A 14,707-nucleotide genomic window follows, 5' to 3' on the forward strand; every position below is an offset into this window, starting at 1 on the left:
ACACTGAGGGAGTCTGACAGTTAAATACCCCAGAGAGAGAGACACACTGAGGGAGTCTGACAGTTAAATACCCCAGAGAGAGAGAGAGACACACTGAGGGAGTCTGACAGTTAAATACCCCAGAGAGAGAGAGACACACTGAGGGAGTCTGACAGTTAAATACCCCAGAGAGAGAGACACACTGAGGGAGTCTGAGAGTTAAATACCCCAGAGAGAGAGACACACTGAGGGAGTCTGACAGTTAAATACCCCAGAGAGAGAGAGACACACTGAGGGAGTCTGACAGTTAAATACCCCAGAGAGAGAGAGACACACTGAGGGAGTCTGACAGTTAAATACCCCAGAGAGAGAGAGACACACTGAGGGAGTCTGACAGTTAAATACCCCAGAGAGAGAGACACACTGAGGGAGTCTGACAGTTAAATACCCCAGAGAGAGAGAGACACACTGAGGGAGTCTGACAGTTAAATACCCCAGAGAGAGAGAGACACACTGAGGGAGTCTGACAGTTAAATACCCCAGAGAGAGAGACACACTGAGGGAGTCTGACAGTTAAATACCCCAGAGAGAGAGACACACTGAGGGAGTCTGACAGTTAAATACCCCAGAGAGAGAGACACACTGAGGGAGTCTGACAGTTAAATACCCCAGAGAGAGACACACTGAGGGAGTCTGAGAGTTAAATACCCCAGAGAGAGAGACACACTGAGGGAGTCTGAGAGTTAAATACCCCAGAGAGAGACACACTGAGGGAGTCTGAGAGTTAAATACCCCAGAGAGAGAGAGAGACACACTGAGGGAGTCTGACAGTTAAATACCCCAGAGAGAGACGGGTGCAGATACAGTAGTTCCGGCACCAGGTGAGGGTTGGACACTCGCCCGCAGACACGCCCCCCTGTCGCGGGCGTGACGGAACGCGCTGGCCGCCGCGGAGCTGTGGATCCCCGCGAGCCGCGTCTTCCGCTTCCTGCCGGCGGCCCGAGCGAGGAGCAGCGGCCAGACGGGCGGCGGTCCGAGCCGGCGCCTGGGAGTGAGAGGACGGTTCTTTCCGTAACCGAACCCGAACCGAAAAAAAGGACAAACTGGAAACCGAAAGGTGAGTCCGGCTCGCCCACAGCTCCCGTTCCCCTCCACACGCACACGCACCGTCTGAGGTTCGCGCAGTGTCCGGTCACGGTCAGACAGCCGCGGGACTGGACTGCTGCTTGTGGGGTGAGCAGCGCCCCCCCTACCCCCACGCACACGCGTGGCCCGTGTCTCTCGGCACCGGTAAGGAGACTGGGGTGATGCCCAGCTCCACACATGGCTGTGGGCTCCCCGTGGGTCAGCTGTGGTGAGCTGGAGGTCCCAGCCTGAGCTCAGTGCTGGCTGGACTGGTCACCCCAGGGTCCTCTGGTGTTGCTGTGGTCTATGGCCTGACCCCTGACCCCTGACCTCACACGGCGGGTTCTTGTGCACGATGGGGGGCCGACACTATTGTTAATATTGCTGCCCCCCGAGCAGCTCTGAGGGTGCTCTCACTGCAGGTGAATCAGGAGATCAGATCTCTTTACTGGCCCAGTACGATCAAGATCAGATCTCTTTGCTGTCCCTGTACGATCAAGATCAGATCTCTTTACTGTCCCTGTACAATCAAGATCAGATCTCTTTACTGTCCCTGTACAATCAAGATCAGATCTCTTTCCTGTCCCTGTACAATCAAGATCAGATCTCTTTCCTGTCCCTGTACAATCAAGATCAGATCTCTTTACTGGGCCTGTACAATCAAGATCAGATCTCTTTACTGTCCCTGTACAATCAAGATCAGATCTCTTTACTGGCCCTGTACAATCAAGATCAGATCTCTTTACTGTCCCTGTACGATCAAGATCAGATCTCTTTCCTGTCCCTGTACAATCAAGATCAGATCTCTTTCCTGTCCCTGTACGATCAAGATCAGATCTCTTTACTGGCCCAGTACGATCAAGATCAGATCTCTTTCCTGTCCCCAGACAATCAAGATCAGATCTCTTTACTGTCCCCACACAATTAAGATCAGATCTCTTTCCTGTCCCCGTACGATCAAGATCAGATCTCTTTACTGGCCCTGTACGATCAAGATCAGATCTCTTTCCTGTCCCTGTACAATCAAGATCAGATCTCTTTACTGGGCCTGTACGATCAAGATCAGATCTCTCTACTGGCCCAGTACGATCAAGATCAGATCTCTCTACTGCCCCTGTACGATCAAGATCAGATCTCTTTACTGGCCCTGTACAATCAAGATCAGATCTCTTTACTGGGCCTGTACGATCAAGATCAGATCTCTTTACTGGCCCAGTACGATCAAGATCAGATATCTTTACTGTCCCTGTACAATCAAGATCAGATCTCTTTCCTGTCCCTGTACAATCAAGATCAGATCTCTTTCCTGTCCCTGTACAATCAAGATCAGATCTCTTTACTGGGCCTGTACGATCAAGATCAGATCTCTTTCCTGTCCCCACACAATCAAGATCAGATCTCTTTTCTGTCCCTGTACAGTCTCCTGCATGAGGACTGTGTCTTTTCTCAGACCCCAGCTTGCTCTCCAGGAGACACACAGACAGGGAGAGAAGCTGGGGGTCAGAGCGCAGGGTCAGACATTTAATACAGCACCCCTGGAGCAGCTGGGGTTGAGGGCCTCGCTCAGGGGCCCAGCGGAGTAGGATTCCTCTGCCGGCCGCGGGATTCGAACCGGCAACCTCCCAGCCACAGGCACAGCTCCTGAGCCCCAGAGCCAGCGCTCCAGTACCACCCCACAGAGAGGGAAGGTCTCTGTGCACCAGGCCTAGGTTTTGGCATTTCTTCCACAGTCCCCAGACTTGAGTCTTCTGGAAAATCTGTGCACGCGCGAGGACCTCAGAATATTTCTGAGCTGGAAGAGCTCTGCAAGGACGCCTCAAGCAAGAACAGAAAGACTCTGATCTGGCCGAGTAATTATAATAATAATAATAATTATTTACACTTATATAGTGGTTTTGGACAGTGTCTGTTTACAGTCTAGTGTCCCCGTCACTGTCCTGGGGCATTAGGACCCACACAGCCCGCAGGGTGAGCGCCCCCTGCTGGCCCCACTCACACCTCTTCCAGCAGCAGCCTCAGCTTTCCCAGGAGTCTCCCCTCCAGGTACAGACCAGGCTCACGCCTGCTGAGCTGCAGTGGGGCTGCCAGCTGGGAGCTGCAGAGTGATACAGCTGCTGGAGTACTGACTGACAGGGTCCCTCTGCACATGCCACACTCACTGTTTCAGTTTTTCACACTCTTCAATTAAGCAAATAAATAGTAATCGTGCATTCAAATGTGCAGCCGTGTTTAAGCTTGTACCCTGCAGAGGCTGTGTTCATCCCTTTTCACTGAGCAATTCAGTCAAACTTGCAGTACCCCAGAGGTACAGGGGTTCCAGGGGTGACTAAACTTATGCAGCATACAACTGTAGTGCTGCTCGTCCCCCTGCGTCACCTGTATTTGTGTTTTTTACAGATGAGGAATCGATCAGCTGGGCAGGTCAGTACTTGAGTTCAGGGAGCCCCAGCCCACAGGCGATCCAGGTCTCTGGGAATCCAGGGTTCTGTGCTTCGCTGGGAAACCTGCTGGACTGCGGCGGTCCAGGAGCAGGGCTGGAGACCCCTGACCTTGGGCATGCTGTCGCCAGGGAGATGACCTCTGGTCCCGCCCTCGGCACGCCAGCCTCCTTACGGTTGCCGTGGCTGTTGCTATGGCCGCTGTTCCTATGGGTCCCCGCCAGCCGGGCCAGGTGCCTCTTTGACGAAGTCCAGGCGACGGTCAGGGTGGTGGCTCCGCCCCTCACCCGCGAAGCTCCGCCTTCCCAGGGCCACCCGGGTACAGCTGGAGGGAACCGGACAGCACAGACCACGCCCCTCGGCGTCGTAGACACGCCCTGTTGTGGCCAGTCCCCGCCCATCCATGCCAAGGCATGGCCTGCCCAAAGCCACCTGCGGGAGGCCCCTCCCACTTCCGACCCAGCCCCGCCCCACAGGAGGAGCTCCAGGCGCTCAGTCCTCCCCCTCCAGCCTCGGGCCCCGCCCCCTCAGGCCTCACCCCTGGGGCACTCGGACGCGCCCCCTGTCCTGCCCATCAGGATCCGGACCTGGACCCCCCGGGAGAGCCCTGCCCTGTCCGCGCTGGAGGGACAGAGGCTGGAGCCGGCTGTGGCTGAGGCCATCAGGACCGTCTCTGGGGCGCTATCGGGTGAGAGAGTGCTGGAGCCCGCCTGCCTGTCCTCCTGCCTGCCTGTCTATCTGCCTCCCTGTCCGCTTGTCTGCCCACCTGCCTGTCAAATTGTCTGACTGCCTGTCTGTCTGTCCTCATGCCAGTCCTCCTGTCCTCATTCCAGTCCTCCTGCCTGTCTGTCTGCCTGTCCACCTGTCCTCCTGCCTGTCCACCTGTCCTCCTGCCTGTCCTCCTGTCCTCCTGTCATGTACATTAACTTTATGTTCATCTGTCAGGTGAAGGAGGTGTTGGTCAGTCAGTGGGTCTCTGTCCATCAGTGTGTCCGAGGGAGGTGTTGGTCAGTCAGTGTCTCTATCCATCGGTGTGTCCAAGGGAGGTGTTTGTCAGTCAGTGTCTCTGTCCATCGGTGTGTCTGAGGGAGGTGTCGGTCAGTCAGTGGGTCTCTGTCCATCGGTGTGTCCAACGGAGGTGTTGGTCAGTCACTCTGTGTCTGATGACCTGTCTGTCTGTCTTCAGTGAACAGAGTTCCAGACCGACTGCTTCTTGTTAGAGACGTCAACAAGTACTGCAAGTTCATCTGGAGGAACTCCAGCACTGCCAACTACAACAGGTCAGGCTGTCTGACATACAATGAAGAATACTCCTGTCCAGTCAGTCAGTGTGTCTGTATGAACCCCTCTCTCTCAGTGCAGTGTTAATGTACTGGAGTGTCCAGTCAGTCAGTGTGTCTGTATGAACCCCTCTCTCTCAGTGCAGTGTTAATGTACTGGAGTGTCCAGTCAGTCAGTGTGTCTGTATGAACCCCTCTCTCTCAGTGCAGTGTTAATGTACTGGAGTGTCCAGACAGTCAGTGTGTCTGTATGAACCCCTCTCTCTCAGTGCAGTGTTAATGTACTGGAGTGTCCAGTCAGTCAGTGTGTCTTTATTAACCCCTCTCTCTCAGTGCAGTGTTAATGTACTGGAGTGTCCAGTCAGTCAGTGTGTCTGTATTAACCCCTCTCTCTCAGTGCAGTGTTAATGTACTGGAGTGTCCAGTCAGTCAGTGTGTCTTTATTAACCCCTCTCTCTCAGTGCAGTGTTAATGTACTGGAGTGTCCAGTCAGTCAGTGTGTCTGTATGAACCCCTCTCTCTCAGTGCAGTGTTAATGTACTGGAGTGTCCAGTCAGTCAGTGTGTCTGTATGAACCCCTCTCTCTCAGTGCAGTGTTAATGTACTGGAGTGTCCAGTCAGTGTGTCTGTATGAACCCCTCTCTCTCAGTGCAGTGTTAATGTACTGGAGTGTCCAGTCAGTCAGTGTGTCTGTATGAACCCCTCTCTCTCAGTGCAGTGTTAATGTACTGGAGTGTCCAGTCAGTCAGTGTGTCTGTATGAACCCCTCTCTCTCAGTGCAGTGTTAATGTACTGGAGTGTCCAGTCAGTGTGTCTGTATGAACCCCTCTCTCTCAGTGCAGTGTTAATGTACTGGAGTGTCCAGTCAGTGTGTCTGTATTAACCCCTCTGTCTCTGTTTGTTTTAGGTGTGGTAAAGAAAATGAGAACTACAGTTTGGAGACCTGTCTCGACATCACTGTGAGTTTTATTTACAGTTACTCTGTCAGATCTCTCTTGCTCACCTGCCTGACGTGTGTTGAGTTCTCCTCCTCTCCCTGCTGCTCCAAGCGGTGATGAAGTATTGATCGCTGATGATTGGCAGATCCCTGACGCTCACCTGGCGGGCTGTGTGGTCTACCCCGACCCAGACTCCCCAGCTCACATACAGCTGCGGCCGGAAGGGGCGGGACTTCCTGACACAGACTTCCTGCTGTACCTGCACACTCACAACACAGACAAGTGCAGGGCTGAGGTCAGAGCCAGTCCTGTCATCACTGTCTGTCTCCCTTGTTTGGTATAAGATCTGTGACCCTTTTTACTGAGTTTGTGAGTAGGAAAACAGTCAGTGTGTCTGTATGAACCCCTCTCTCTCAGTGCAGTGTTAATGTACTGGAGTGTCCAGTCAGTGTGTCTGTATGAACCCCTCTCTCTCAGTGCAGTGTTAATGTACTGGAGTGTCCAGTCAGTCAGTGTGTCTGTATGAACCCCTCTCTCTCAGTGCAGTGTTAATGTACTGGAGTGTCCAGTCAGTGTGTCTGTATGAACCCCTCTCTCTCAGTGCAGTGTTAATGTACTGGAGTGTCCAGTCAGTCAGTGTGTCTGTATGAACCCCTCTCTCTCAGTGCAGTGTTAATGTACTGGAGTGTCCAGTCAGTGTGTCTGTATGAACCCCTCTCTCTCAGTGCAGTGTTAATGTACTGGAGTGTCCAGTCAGTCAGTGTGTCTGTATGAACCCCTCTCTCTGAGTGCAGTGTTAATGTACTGGAGTGTCCAGTCAGTGTGTCTGTATTAACCCCTCTCTCTCAGTGCAGTGTTAATGTACTGGAGTGTCCAGTCAGTCAGTGTGTCTGTATGAACCCTTCTCTCTCAGTGCAGTGTTAATGTACTGGAGTGTCCAGTCAGTGTGTCTGTATGAACCCCTCTCTCTCAGTGCAGTGTTAATGTACTGGAGTGTCCAGTCAGTCAGTGTGTCTGTATGAACCCCTCTCTCTCAGTGCAGTGTTAATGTACTGGAGTGTCCAGTCAGTGTGTCTGTATGAACCCCTCTCTCTCAGTGCAGTGTTAATGTACTGGAGTGTCCAGTCAGTCAGTGTGTCTGTATGAACCCCTCTCTCTCAGTGCAGTGTTAATGTACTGGAGTGTCCAGTCAGTCAGTGTGTCTGTATGAACCCCTCTCTCTCAGTGCAGTGTTAATGTACTGGAGTGTCCAGTCAGTGTGTCTGTATGAACCCCTCTCTCTCAGTGCAGTGTTAATGTACTGGAGTGTCCAGTCAGTCAGTGTGTCTGTATGAACCCCTCTCTCTCAGTGCAGTGTTAATGTACTGGAGTGTCCAGTCAGTCAGTGTGTCTGTATGAACCCCTCTCTCTCAGTGCAGTGTTAATGTACTGGAGTGTCCAGTCAGTCAGTGTGTCTGTATTAACCCCTCTCTCTCAGTGCAGTGTTAATGTACTGGAGTGTCCAGTCAGTGTGTCTGTATTAGCCCCTCTCTCTCAGTGCAGTGTTAATGTACTGGAGTGTCCAGTCAGTGTGTCTGTATGAACCCCTCTCTCTCAGTGTAGTGTTAATGTACTGGAGTGTCCAGTCAGTCAGTGTGTCTGTATGAACCCCTCTCTCTCAGTGCAGTGTTAATGTACTGGAGTGTCCAGTCAGTCAGTGTGTCTGTATGAACCCCTCTCTCTCAGTGCAGTGTTAATGTACTGGAGTGTCCAGTCAGTCAGTGTGTCTGTATGAACCCCTCTCTCTCAGTGCAGTGTTAATGTACTGGAGTGTCCAGTCAGTGTGTCTGTATGAACCCCTCTCTCTCAGTGCAGTGTTAATGTACTGGAGTGTCCAGTCAGTGTGTCTGTATGAACCCCTCTCTCTCAGTGCAGTGTTAATGTACTGGAGTGTCCAGTCAGTCAGTGTGTCTGTATGAACCCCTCTCTCTCAGTGCAGTGTTAATGTACTGGAGTGTCCAGTCAGTGTGTCTGTATGAACCCCTCTCTCTCAGTGCAGTGTTAATGTACTGGAGTGTCCAGTCAGTCAGTGTGTCTGTATGAACCCCTCTCTCTCAGTGCAGTGTTAATGTACTGGAGTGTCCAGTCAGTCAGTGTGTCTGTATGAACCCCTCTCTCTCAGTGCAGTGTTAACGTACTGGAGTGTCCAGTCAGAGTGTCTGTATGAACCCCTCTCTCTCAGTGCAGTGTTAATGTACTGGAGTGTCCAGTCAGTCAGTGTGTCTGTATGAACCTCTCTCTCTCAGTGCAGTGTTAATGTACTGGAGTGTCCAGTCAGTCAGAGTGTCTGTATGAACCCCTCTCTCTCAGTGCAGTGTTAATGTACTGGAGTGTCCAGTCAGTGTGTCTGTATTAACCCCTCTCTCTCAGTGCAGTGTTAATGTACTGGAGTGTCCAGTCAGTCAGTGTGTCTGTATGAACCCCTCTCTCTCAGTGCAGTGTCAATGTACTGGAGTGTCCAGTCAGTCAGTGTGTCAGTATTAACCCCTCTCTCTCAGTGCAGTGTTAATGTACTGGAGTGTCCAGTCAGTCAGTGTGTCAGTATTAACCCCTCTCTCTCTTTGTATGAAGTTGTTCTTTATTATATTCTGTATAATTTCAACCCAGAAATGTGCATGACGCACTGGAAACAAAACGGGAAGTTTATGTTTCAAATTAGAAATTAAAGCAGAAAAACAGAAATAGACATTACCAAATGAAAGAAGATAATAGTTATGTAATCATCTGCTCTGTTCCCATTATCTCTCCTCTCTCTCACTGTGTCTCCTGTCCTGTTGTGTGTGTTTATTACTGAGGGATTCTCTGTGATCTCCTCTCTCTCTCTCACTGTGTCTCCTGTCCTGTTGTGTGTGTTTATTACTGAGGGATTCTCTGTGATCTCCTCTCTCTCTCTCACTGTGTCTCCTGTCCTGTTGTGTGTGTTTATTACTGAGGGCTTCTCTGTGATCTCCTCTCTCTCTCTCACTGTGTCTCCTGTCCTGTTGTGTGTGTATATTACTGAGGGCTTCTCTGTGATCTCCTCTCTCTCACTGTGTCTCCTGTCCTGTTGTTTGTTTATTACTGAGGGCTTCTCTGTGATCTCCTCTCTCTCACTGTGTCTCCTGTCCTGTTGTGTGTGTTTATTACTGAGGGCTTCTCTGTGATCTCCTCTCTCTCACTGTGATTCCTGTCCTGTTGTGTTTATTACTGAAGGCTTCTCTGTGATCTCCTCTCTCTCTCTCACTGTGTCTCCTGTCCTGTTGTGTGTGTTTATTACTGAGGGCTTCTCTGTGATCTCCTCTCTCTCACTGTCTCCTGTCCTGTTGTGTGTGTGTATTACTGAGGGCTTCTCTGTGATCTCCTCTCTCTCACTGTGTCTCCTGTCCTGTTGTGTGTGTGTTTATTACTGAAGGCTTCTCTGTGATCTCCTCTCTCTCACTGTGTCTCCTGTCCTGTTGTGTGTGTTTATTACTGAGGGCTGCTCTGTGATCTCCTCTCTCTCACTGTGTCTCCTGTCCTGTTGTGTGTGTTTATTACTGAGGGATTCTCTTTGATCTCCTCTCTCTCACTGTGTCTCCTATCCTGTTGTGTGTGTTTATTATGGAGGGCTTCTCTGTGATCTCCTCTCTCTCACTGTGTCTCCTGTCCTGTTGTGTGTGTTTATTACTGAGGGATTCTCTGTGATTGTTTCATAAAACCTATATGAATGTTTTTAATGGATTAACTTAAAGCAAACTTACTGACAAACTGACATCATCACTGTGAGCCCGGAAAGAAACACAGACACTACCTCATCTTTGAATACACACAAAATGCACTATAATTAAGACAAACACCGACAGACAAACACTGTGAATCATAGGTAAATTAAATTTAGAGAAGGAAAGAGAAATTAATAGAGTGTGGAGTGTATTAACCCCTCTCTCTCAGTGCAATGTTAATGGACTGGAGTGTATTAACCCCTCTCTCTCAGTCCAGTGTGCTGGCCTATGCGGTTCATTGCCAGACTGATTCCTGGGGCAGGCCTGTGGCAGGTGTGGTGGTGATCTGTCGGGATCGACTGACGGCACCTGATTTCAGTCACCGCAGGACTGTACAGGTATAGAGACAGGGGTCAGTGTCCTGAAGGAGGGAGGGGTCAGTGTCCTGTGGGAGGGGGCCAGTGTCCTGTGGGAGGGGTCAGTGTCCTGATGGAGGGTTCCATGTCCTGAGGGAGGGAGGGGCCAGTGTCCTGTGGGAGGGGCCAGTGTCCTGAGGGAGGGAGGGTTCAGTATCCTGAGGGAGAGAGGGAGGTAGGGGTCAGTGTCCTGAGGGAGGGAGGGTTCAGTATCCTGAGGGACAGGGGGAGGGAGGGGTCAGTGTCCTGAGGGAGAGGGGGAGGGAGGGGTCAGTGTCCTGTGGGAGGGGTCAGTGTCCTGAGGGAGGGAGGGGTTAGTTTCTTGTGTGATGGGTCAGTGTCCTGAGGGAGGGAGACGTCAGTGTCCTGAGGGAGAGAGGGGCCAGTGTCCTGTGGGAGGGGTCAGTGTCCTGAGGGAGGGAGGGTTCAGTGTCCTGAGGGAGAGAGGGAGGGAGGGGTCAGTGTCCTGAGGGAGGGAGGGTTCAGTATCCTGAGGGAGAGAGGGAGGGAGGGGTCAGTGTCCTGAGGGAGGGAGGGTTCAGTATCCTGAGGGAGAGAGGGAGGGAGGGGTCAGTGTCCTGAGGGAGGGAGGGGTTAGTTTCCTGTGTGATGGGTCAGTGTCCTGAGGGAGGGAGACGTCAGTGTCCTGAGGGAGGGAGGGGCCAGTGTCCTGTGGGAGGGGTCAGTGTCCTGAGGGAGGGAGGGTTCAGTATCCTGAGGGAGAGAGGGAGGGAGGGGTCAGTGTCCTGAGGGAGGGAGGGGTTAGTTTCCTGTGTGATGGGTCAGTGTCCTGAGGGAGGGAGACGTCAGTGTCCTGAGGGAGAGAGGGAGGGAGGGGTCAGTGTCCTGAGGGAGAGAGGGGTCAGTGTCCTGATGGAGGGTTCCATGTCCTGTGGGAGGGAGACGTCAGTGTCCTGAGGGAGGGGTCAGTGTCCTGAGGGAGGGAGACGTCAGTGTCCTGAGGGAGAGGGGGAGGGAGGGGTCAGTGTCCTGAGGGAGGGAGGAGCCAGTGTCCTGAGGGAGGGAGGGGTTAGTTTCCTGTGTGATGGGTCAGTGTCCTGAGGGAGGGAGACGTCAGTGTCCGGAGGGAGAGGGGGAGGAAGGGGTCAGTGTCCTGAGGGAGGGAGGGGTCAGTGTCCTGAGGGAGGGAGGGGTCAGTGTCCTGATGGAGGGTTCCATGTCCTGTGGAGGGAGACGTCAGTGTCCTGAGGGAGAGGGGGAGGGAGGGGTCAGTGTCCTGAGGGAGGGAGGGGTCAGTGTCCTGATGGAGGGTTCCATGTCCTGTGGGAGGGAGACGTCAGTGTCCTGAGGGAGAGGGGGAGGGAGGGGTCAGTGTCCTGAGGGAGGGAGGGGTCAGTGTCCTGATGGAGGGTTCCATGTCCTGTGGGAGGGAGACGTCAGTGTCCTGAGCGAGGTGTTGATCTCTTGCAGACTGTGATTCATGAGCTGCTCCACACCCTGGGCTTCTCCAAGGAGCTGTTCCACACCTGGAGAGACTGCTCCCACTCCCACTCCTCACACAGTGAGTCCACAGTCACAGACTGCTCCCACTCCTCACACAGAGAGTCCACAGTCACAGACTGCTCCCACTCCCACTCCTCACACAGTGAGTCCACAGTCACAGACTGCTCCCACTCCCACTCCTCACACAGAGAGTCCACAGTCACAGACTGCTCCCACTCCCACTCCTCACACAGAGAGTCCACAGTCACAGACTGCTCCCACTCCCACTCCTCACAGAGTGAGTCCACAGTCACAGACTGCTCCCACTCCCACTCCTCACAGAGTGAGTCCACAGTCACAGACTGCTCCCACTCCTCACACAGAGAGTCCACAGTCACAGACTGCTCCCACTCCCACTCCTCACACAGAGAGTCCACAGTCACAGACTGCTCCCACTCCTCACACAGAGAGTCCACAGTCACAGACTGCTCCCACTCCCACTCCTCACACAGAGAGTCCACAGTCACAGACTGCTCCCACTCCTCACACAGAGAGTCCACAGTCACAGACTGCTCCCACTCCCACTCCTCACAGAGTGAGTCCACAGTCACAGACTGCTCCCACTCCTCACACAGAGAGTCCACAGTCACAGACTGCTCCCACTCCCACTCCTCACACAGAGAGTCCACAGTCACAGACTGCTCCCACTCCTCACACAGAGAGTCCACAGTCACAGACTGCTCCCACTCCCACTCCTCACACAGAGAGTCCACAGTCACAGACTGCTCCCACTCCTCACACAGAGAGTCCACAGTCACAGACTGCTCCCACTCCCACTCCTCACAGAGTGAGTCCACAGTCACAGACTGCTCCCACTCCTCACACAGAGAGTCCACAGTCACAGACTGCTCCCACTCCCACTCCTCACACAGAGAGTCCACAGTCACAGACTGCTCCCACTCCTCACACAGAGAGTCCACAGTCACAGACTGCTCCCACTCCCACTCCTCACACAGAGAGTCCACAGTCACAGACTGCTCCCACTCCCACTCCTCACACAGAGAGTCCACAGTCACAGACTGCTCCCACTCCCACTCCTCACAGAGTGAGTCCACAGTCACAGACTGCTCCCACTCCTCACACAGTGAGTTCACAGTCACAGACTGCTCCCACTCCTCACACAGTGAGTCCACAGTCACAGACTGCTCCCACTCCCACTCCTCACACAGTGAGTCCACAGTCACAGACTGCTCCCACTCCCACTCCTCACACAGAGAGTCCACAGTCACAGACTGCTCCCACTCCCACTCCTCACAGAGTGAGTCCACAGTCACAGACTGCTCCCACTCCTCACACAGTGAGTCCACAGTCACAGACTGCTCCCACTCCCACTCCTCACACAGAGAGTCCACAGTCACAGACTGCTCCCACTCCTCACACAGAGAGTCCACAGTCACAGACTGCTCCCACTCCCACTCCTCACACAGAGAGTCCACAGTCACAGACTGCTCCCACTCCCACTCCTCACACAGAGAGTCCACAGTCACAGACTGCTCCCACTCCCACTCCTCACACAGAGAGTCCACAGTCACAGACTGCTCCCACTCCCACTCCTCACAGAGTGAGTCCACAGTCACAGACTGCTCCCACTCCTCACACAGTGAGTTCACAGTCACAGACTGCTCCCACTCCCACTCCTCACACAGTGAGTCCACAGTCATAGACTGTTGTGTGCAGATTGTGCCATGCTGTGTAGGGATTGTGTGTTGAGGTGTGGTGTGATACTCTGCAGTGAGTGTAGAATTGTGTAGCTGGTTATTGATGTGCTGTGCTGTGTTGTGTTGTGTAGTGGGTGGTGGGTGCTCTGTGCGGGGTCAGGTGACGAACACTGATGAGACAGGACAGGTGAGGATCTACACCCCAACTGTGATCGCCGCCCTGCAGGCTCACCTGCACTCCGACAGCCCTGAGCTGGGAGCGCCTCTGGAGAACCAGGTACTGAGCCCTGAACACACCCTAAACACACACTGCAGACACACTGTGATCGCTGCCCTGCAGGCTCACCTGCACTCCGACAGCCCTGAGCTGGGAGCGCCTCTGGAGAACCAGGTACTGAGCCCTGAACACACCCTGAGCACTGAACACACCCTGAACACACACTGCACACACACTGTGATCGCTGCCCTGCAGTCTCACCTGCACTCCGACAGCCCTGAGCTGGGAGCGCCTCTGGAGAACCAGGTACTGAGCCCTGAACACACCCTAAACACACACTGCACACACACTGTGATCGCTGCCCTGCAGGCTCACCTGCACTCCGACAGCCCTGAGCTGGGAGCGCCTCTGGAGAACCAGGTACTGAGCCCTGAACACACCCTGAGCACTGAACACACCCTGAACACACACTGCAGACACACTGTGATCGCTGCCCTGCAGTCTCACCTGCACTCCGACAGCCCTGAGCTGGGAGCGCCTCTGGAGAACCAGGTACTGAGCCCTGAACACACCCTGAGCACTGAACACACCCTGAACACACACTGCACACACACTGTGATCGCTGCCCTGCAGTCTCACCTGCACTCCGACAGCCCTGAGCTGGGAGCGCCTCTGGAGAACCAGGTACTGAGCCCTGAACACACCCTGAGCACTGAACACACCCTGAACACACACTGCACACACACTGTGATCGCTGCCCTGCAGTCTCACCTGCACTCCGACAGCCCTGAGCTGGGAGCGCCTCTGGAGAACCAGGTACTGAGCCCTGAACACACTCTGAACACACACTGTGATAGCTGCCCTGCAGGCTCACCTGCACTCCGACAGCCCTGAGCTGGGAGCGCCTCTGGAGAACCAGGTACTGAGCCCTGAACACACCCTAAACACACACTGCACACACACTGTGATCGCTGCCCTGCAGGCTCACCTGCACTCCGACAGCCCTGAGCTGGGAGCGCCTCTGGAGAACCAGGTACTGAGCCCTGAACACACCCTGAGCACTGAACACACCCTGAACACACACTGCACACACACTGTGATCGCTGCCCTGCAGGCTCACCTGCACTCCGACAGCCCTGAGCTGGGAGCGCCTCTGGAGAACCAGGTACTGAGCCCTGAACACACCCTGAGCACTGAACACACCCTGAACACACACTGCAGACACACTGTGATCGCTGCCCTGCAGTCTCACCTGCACTCCGACAGCCCTGAGCTGGGAGCGCCTCTGGAGAACCAGGTACTGAGCCCTGAACACACCCTGAGCACTGAACACACCCTGAACACACACTGCACACACACTGTGATCGCTGCCCTGCAGTCTCACCTGCACTCCGACAGCCCTGAGCTAGGGGCGCCTCAGGAGAACCAGATACT

General features: G+C 53.8%; 1 protein-coding gene across 3 annotated transcripts in view; it reads left to right on the forward strand.

The window, feature by feature from the left end:
• Positions 1–705: 705 nt before the first annotated feature.
• Positions 706–14,707, forward strand: part of cirop (ciliated left-right organizer metallopeptidase) — a 24,925-nt gene continuing 10,923 nt past the window's right edge. For 2 of the 3 annotated variants that reach the window (XM_088915572.1, XM_088915574.1), the window contains exons 1-8: positions 706–1,096; positions 3,502–4,230; positions 4,729–4,822; positions 5,730–5,781; positions 5,906–6,055; positions 9,752–9,877; positions 11,327–11,417; positions 13,188–13,333. In XM_088915572.1, the coding sequence (XP_088771698.1) occupies positions 3,678–4,230; positions 4,729–4,822; positions 5,730–5,781; positions 5,906–6,055; positions 9,752–9,877; positions 11,327–11,417; positions 13,188–13,333 (1,212 nt within the window). In that variant the 5' untranslated portion in view covers positions 706–1,096; positions 3,502–3,677. The remainder of the gene's footprint in view (positions 1,097–3,501; positions 4,231–4,728; positions 4,823–5,729; positions 5,782–5,905; positions 6,056–9,751; positions 9,878–11,326; positions 11,418–13,187; positions 13,334–14,707) is intronic. The other variant, XM_088915573.1, reaches the window with a different exon arrangement.

This window comes from Atractosteus spatula, chromosome 5, assembly GCF_055471065.1.
Source record: "Atractosteus spatula isolate fAtrSpa1 chromosome 5, fAtrSpa1.hap1, whole genome shotgun sequence".
Classification (NCBI taxonomy): Eukaryota; Metazoa; Chordata; class Actinopteri; order Semionotiformes; family Lepisosteidae; genus Atractosteus; species Atractosteus spatula.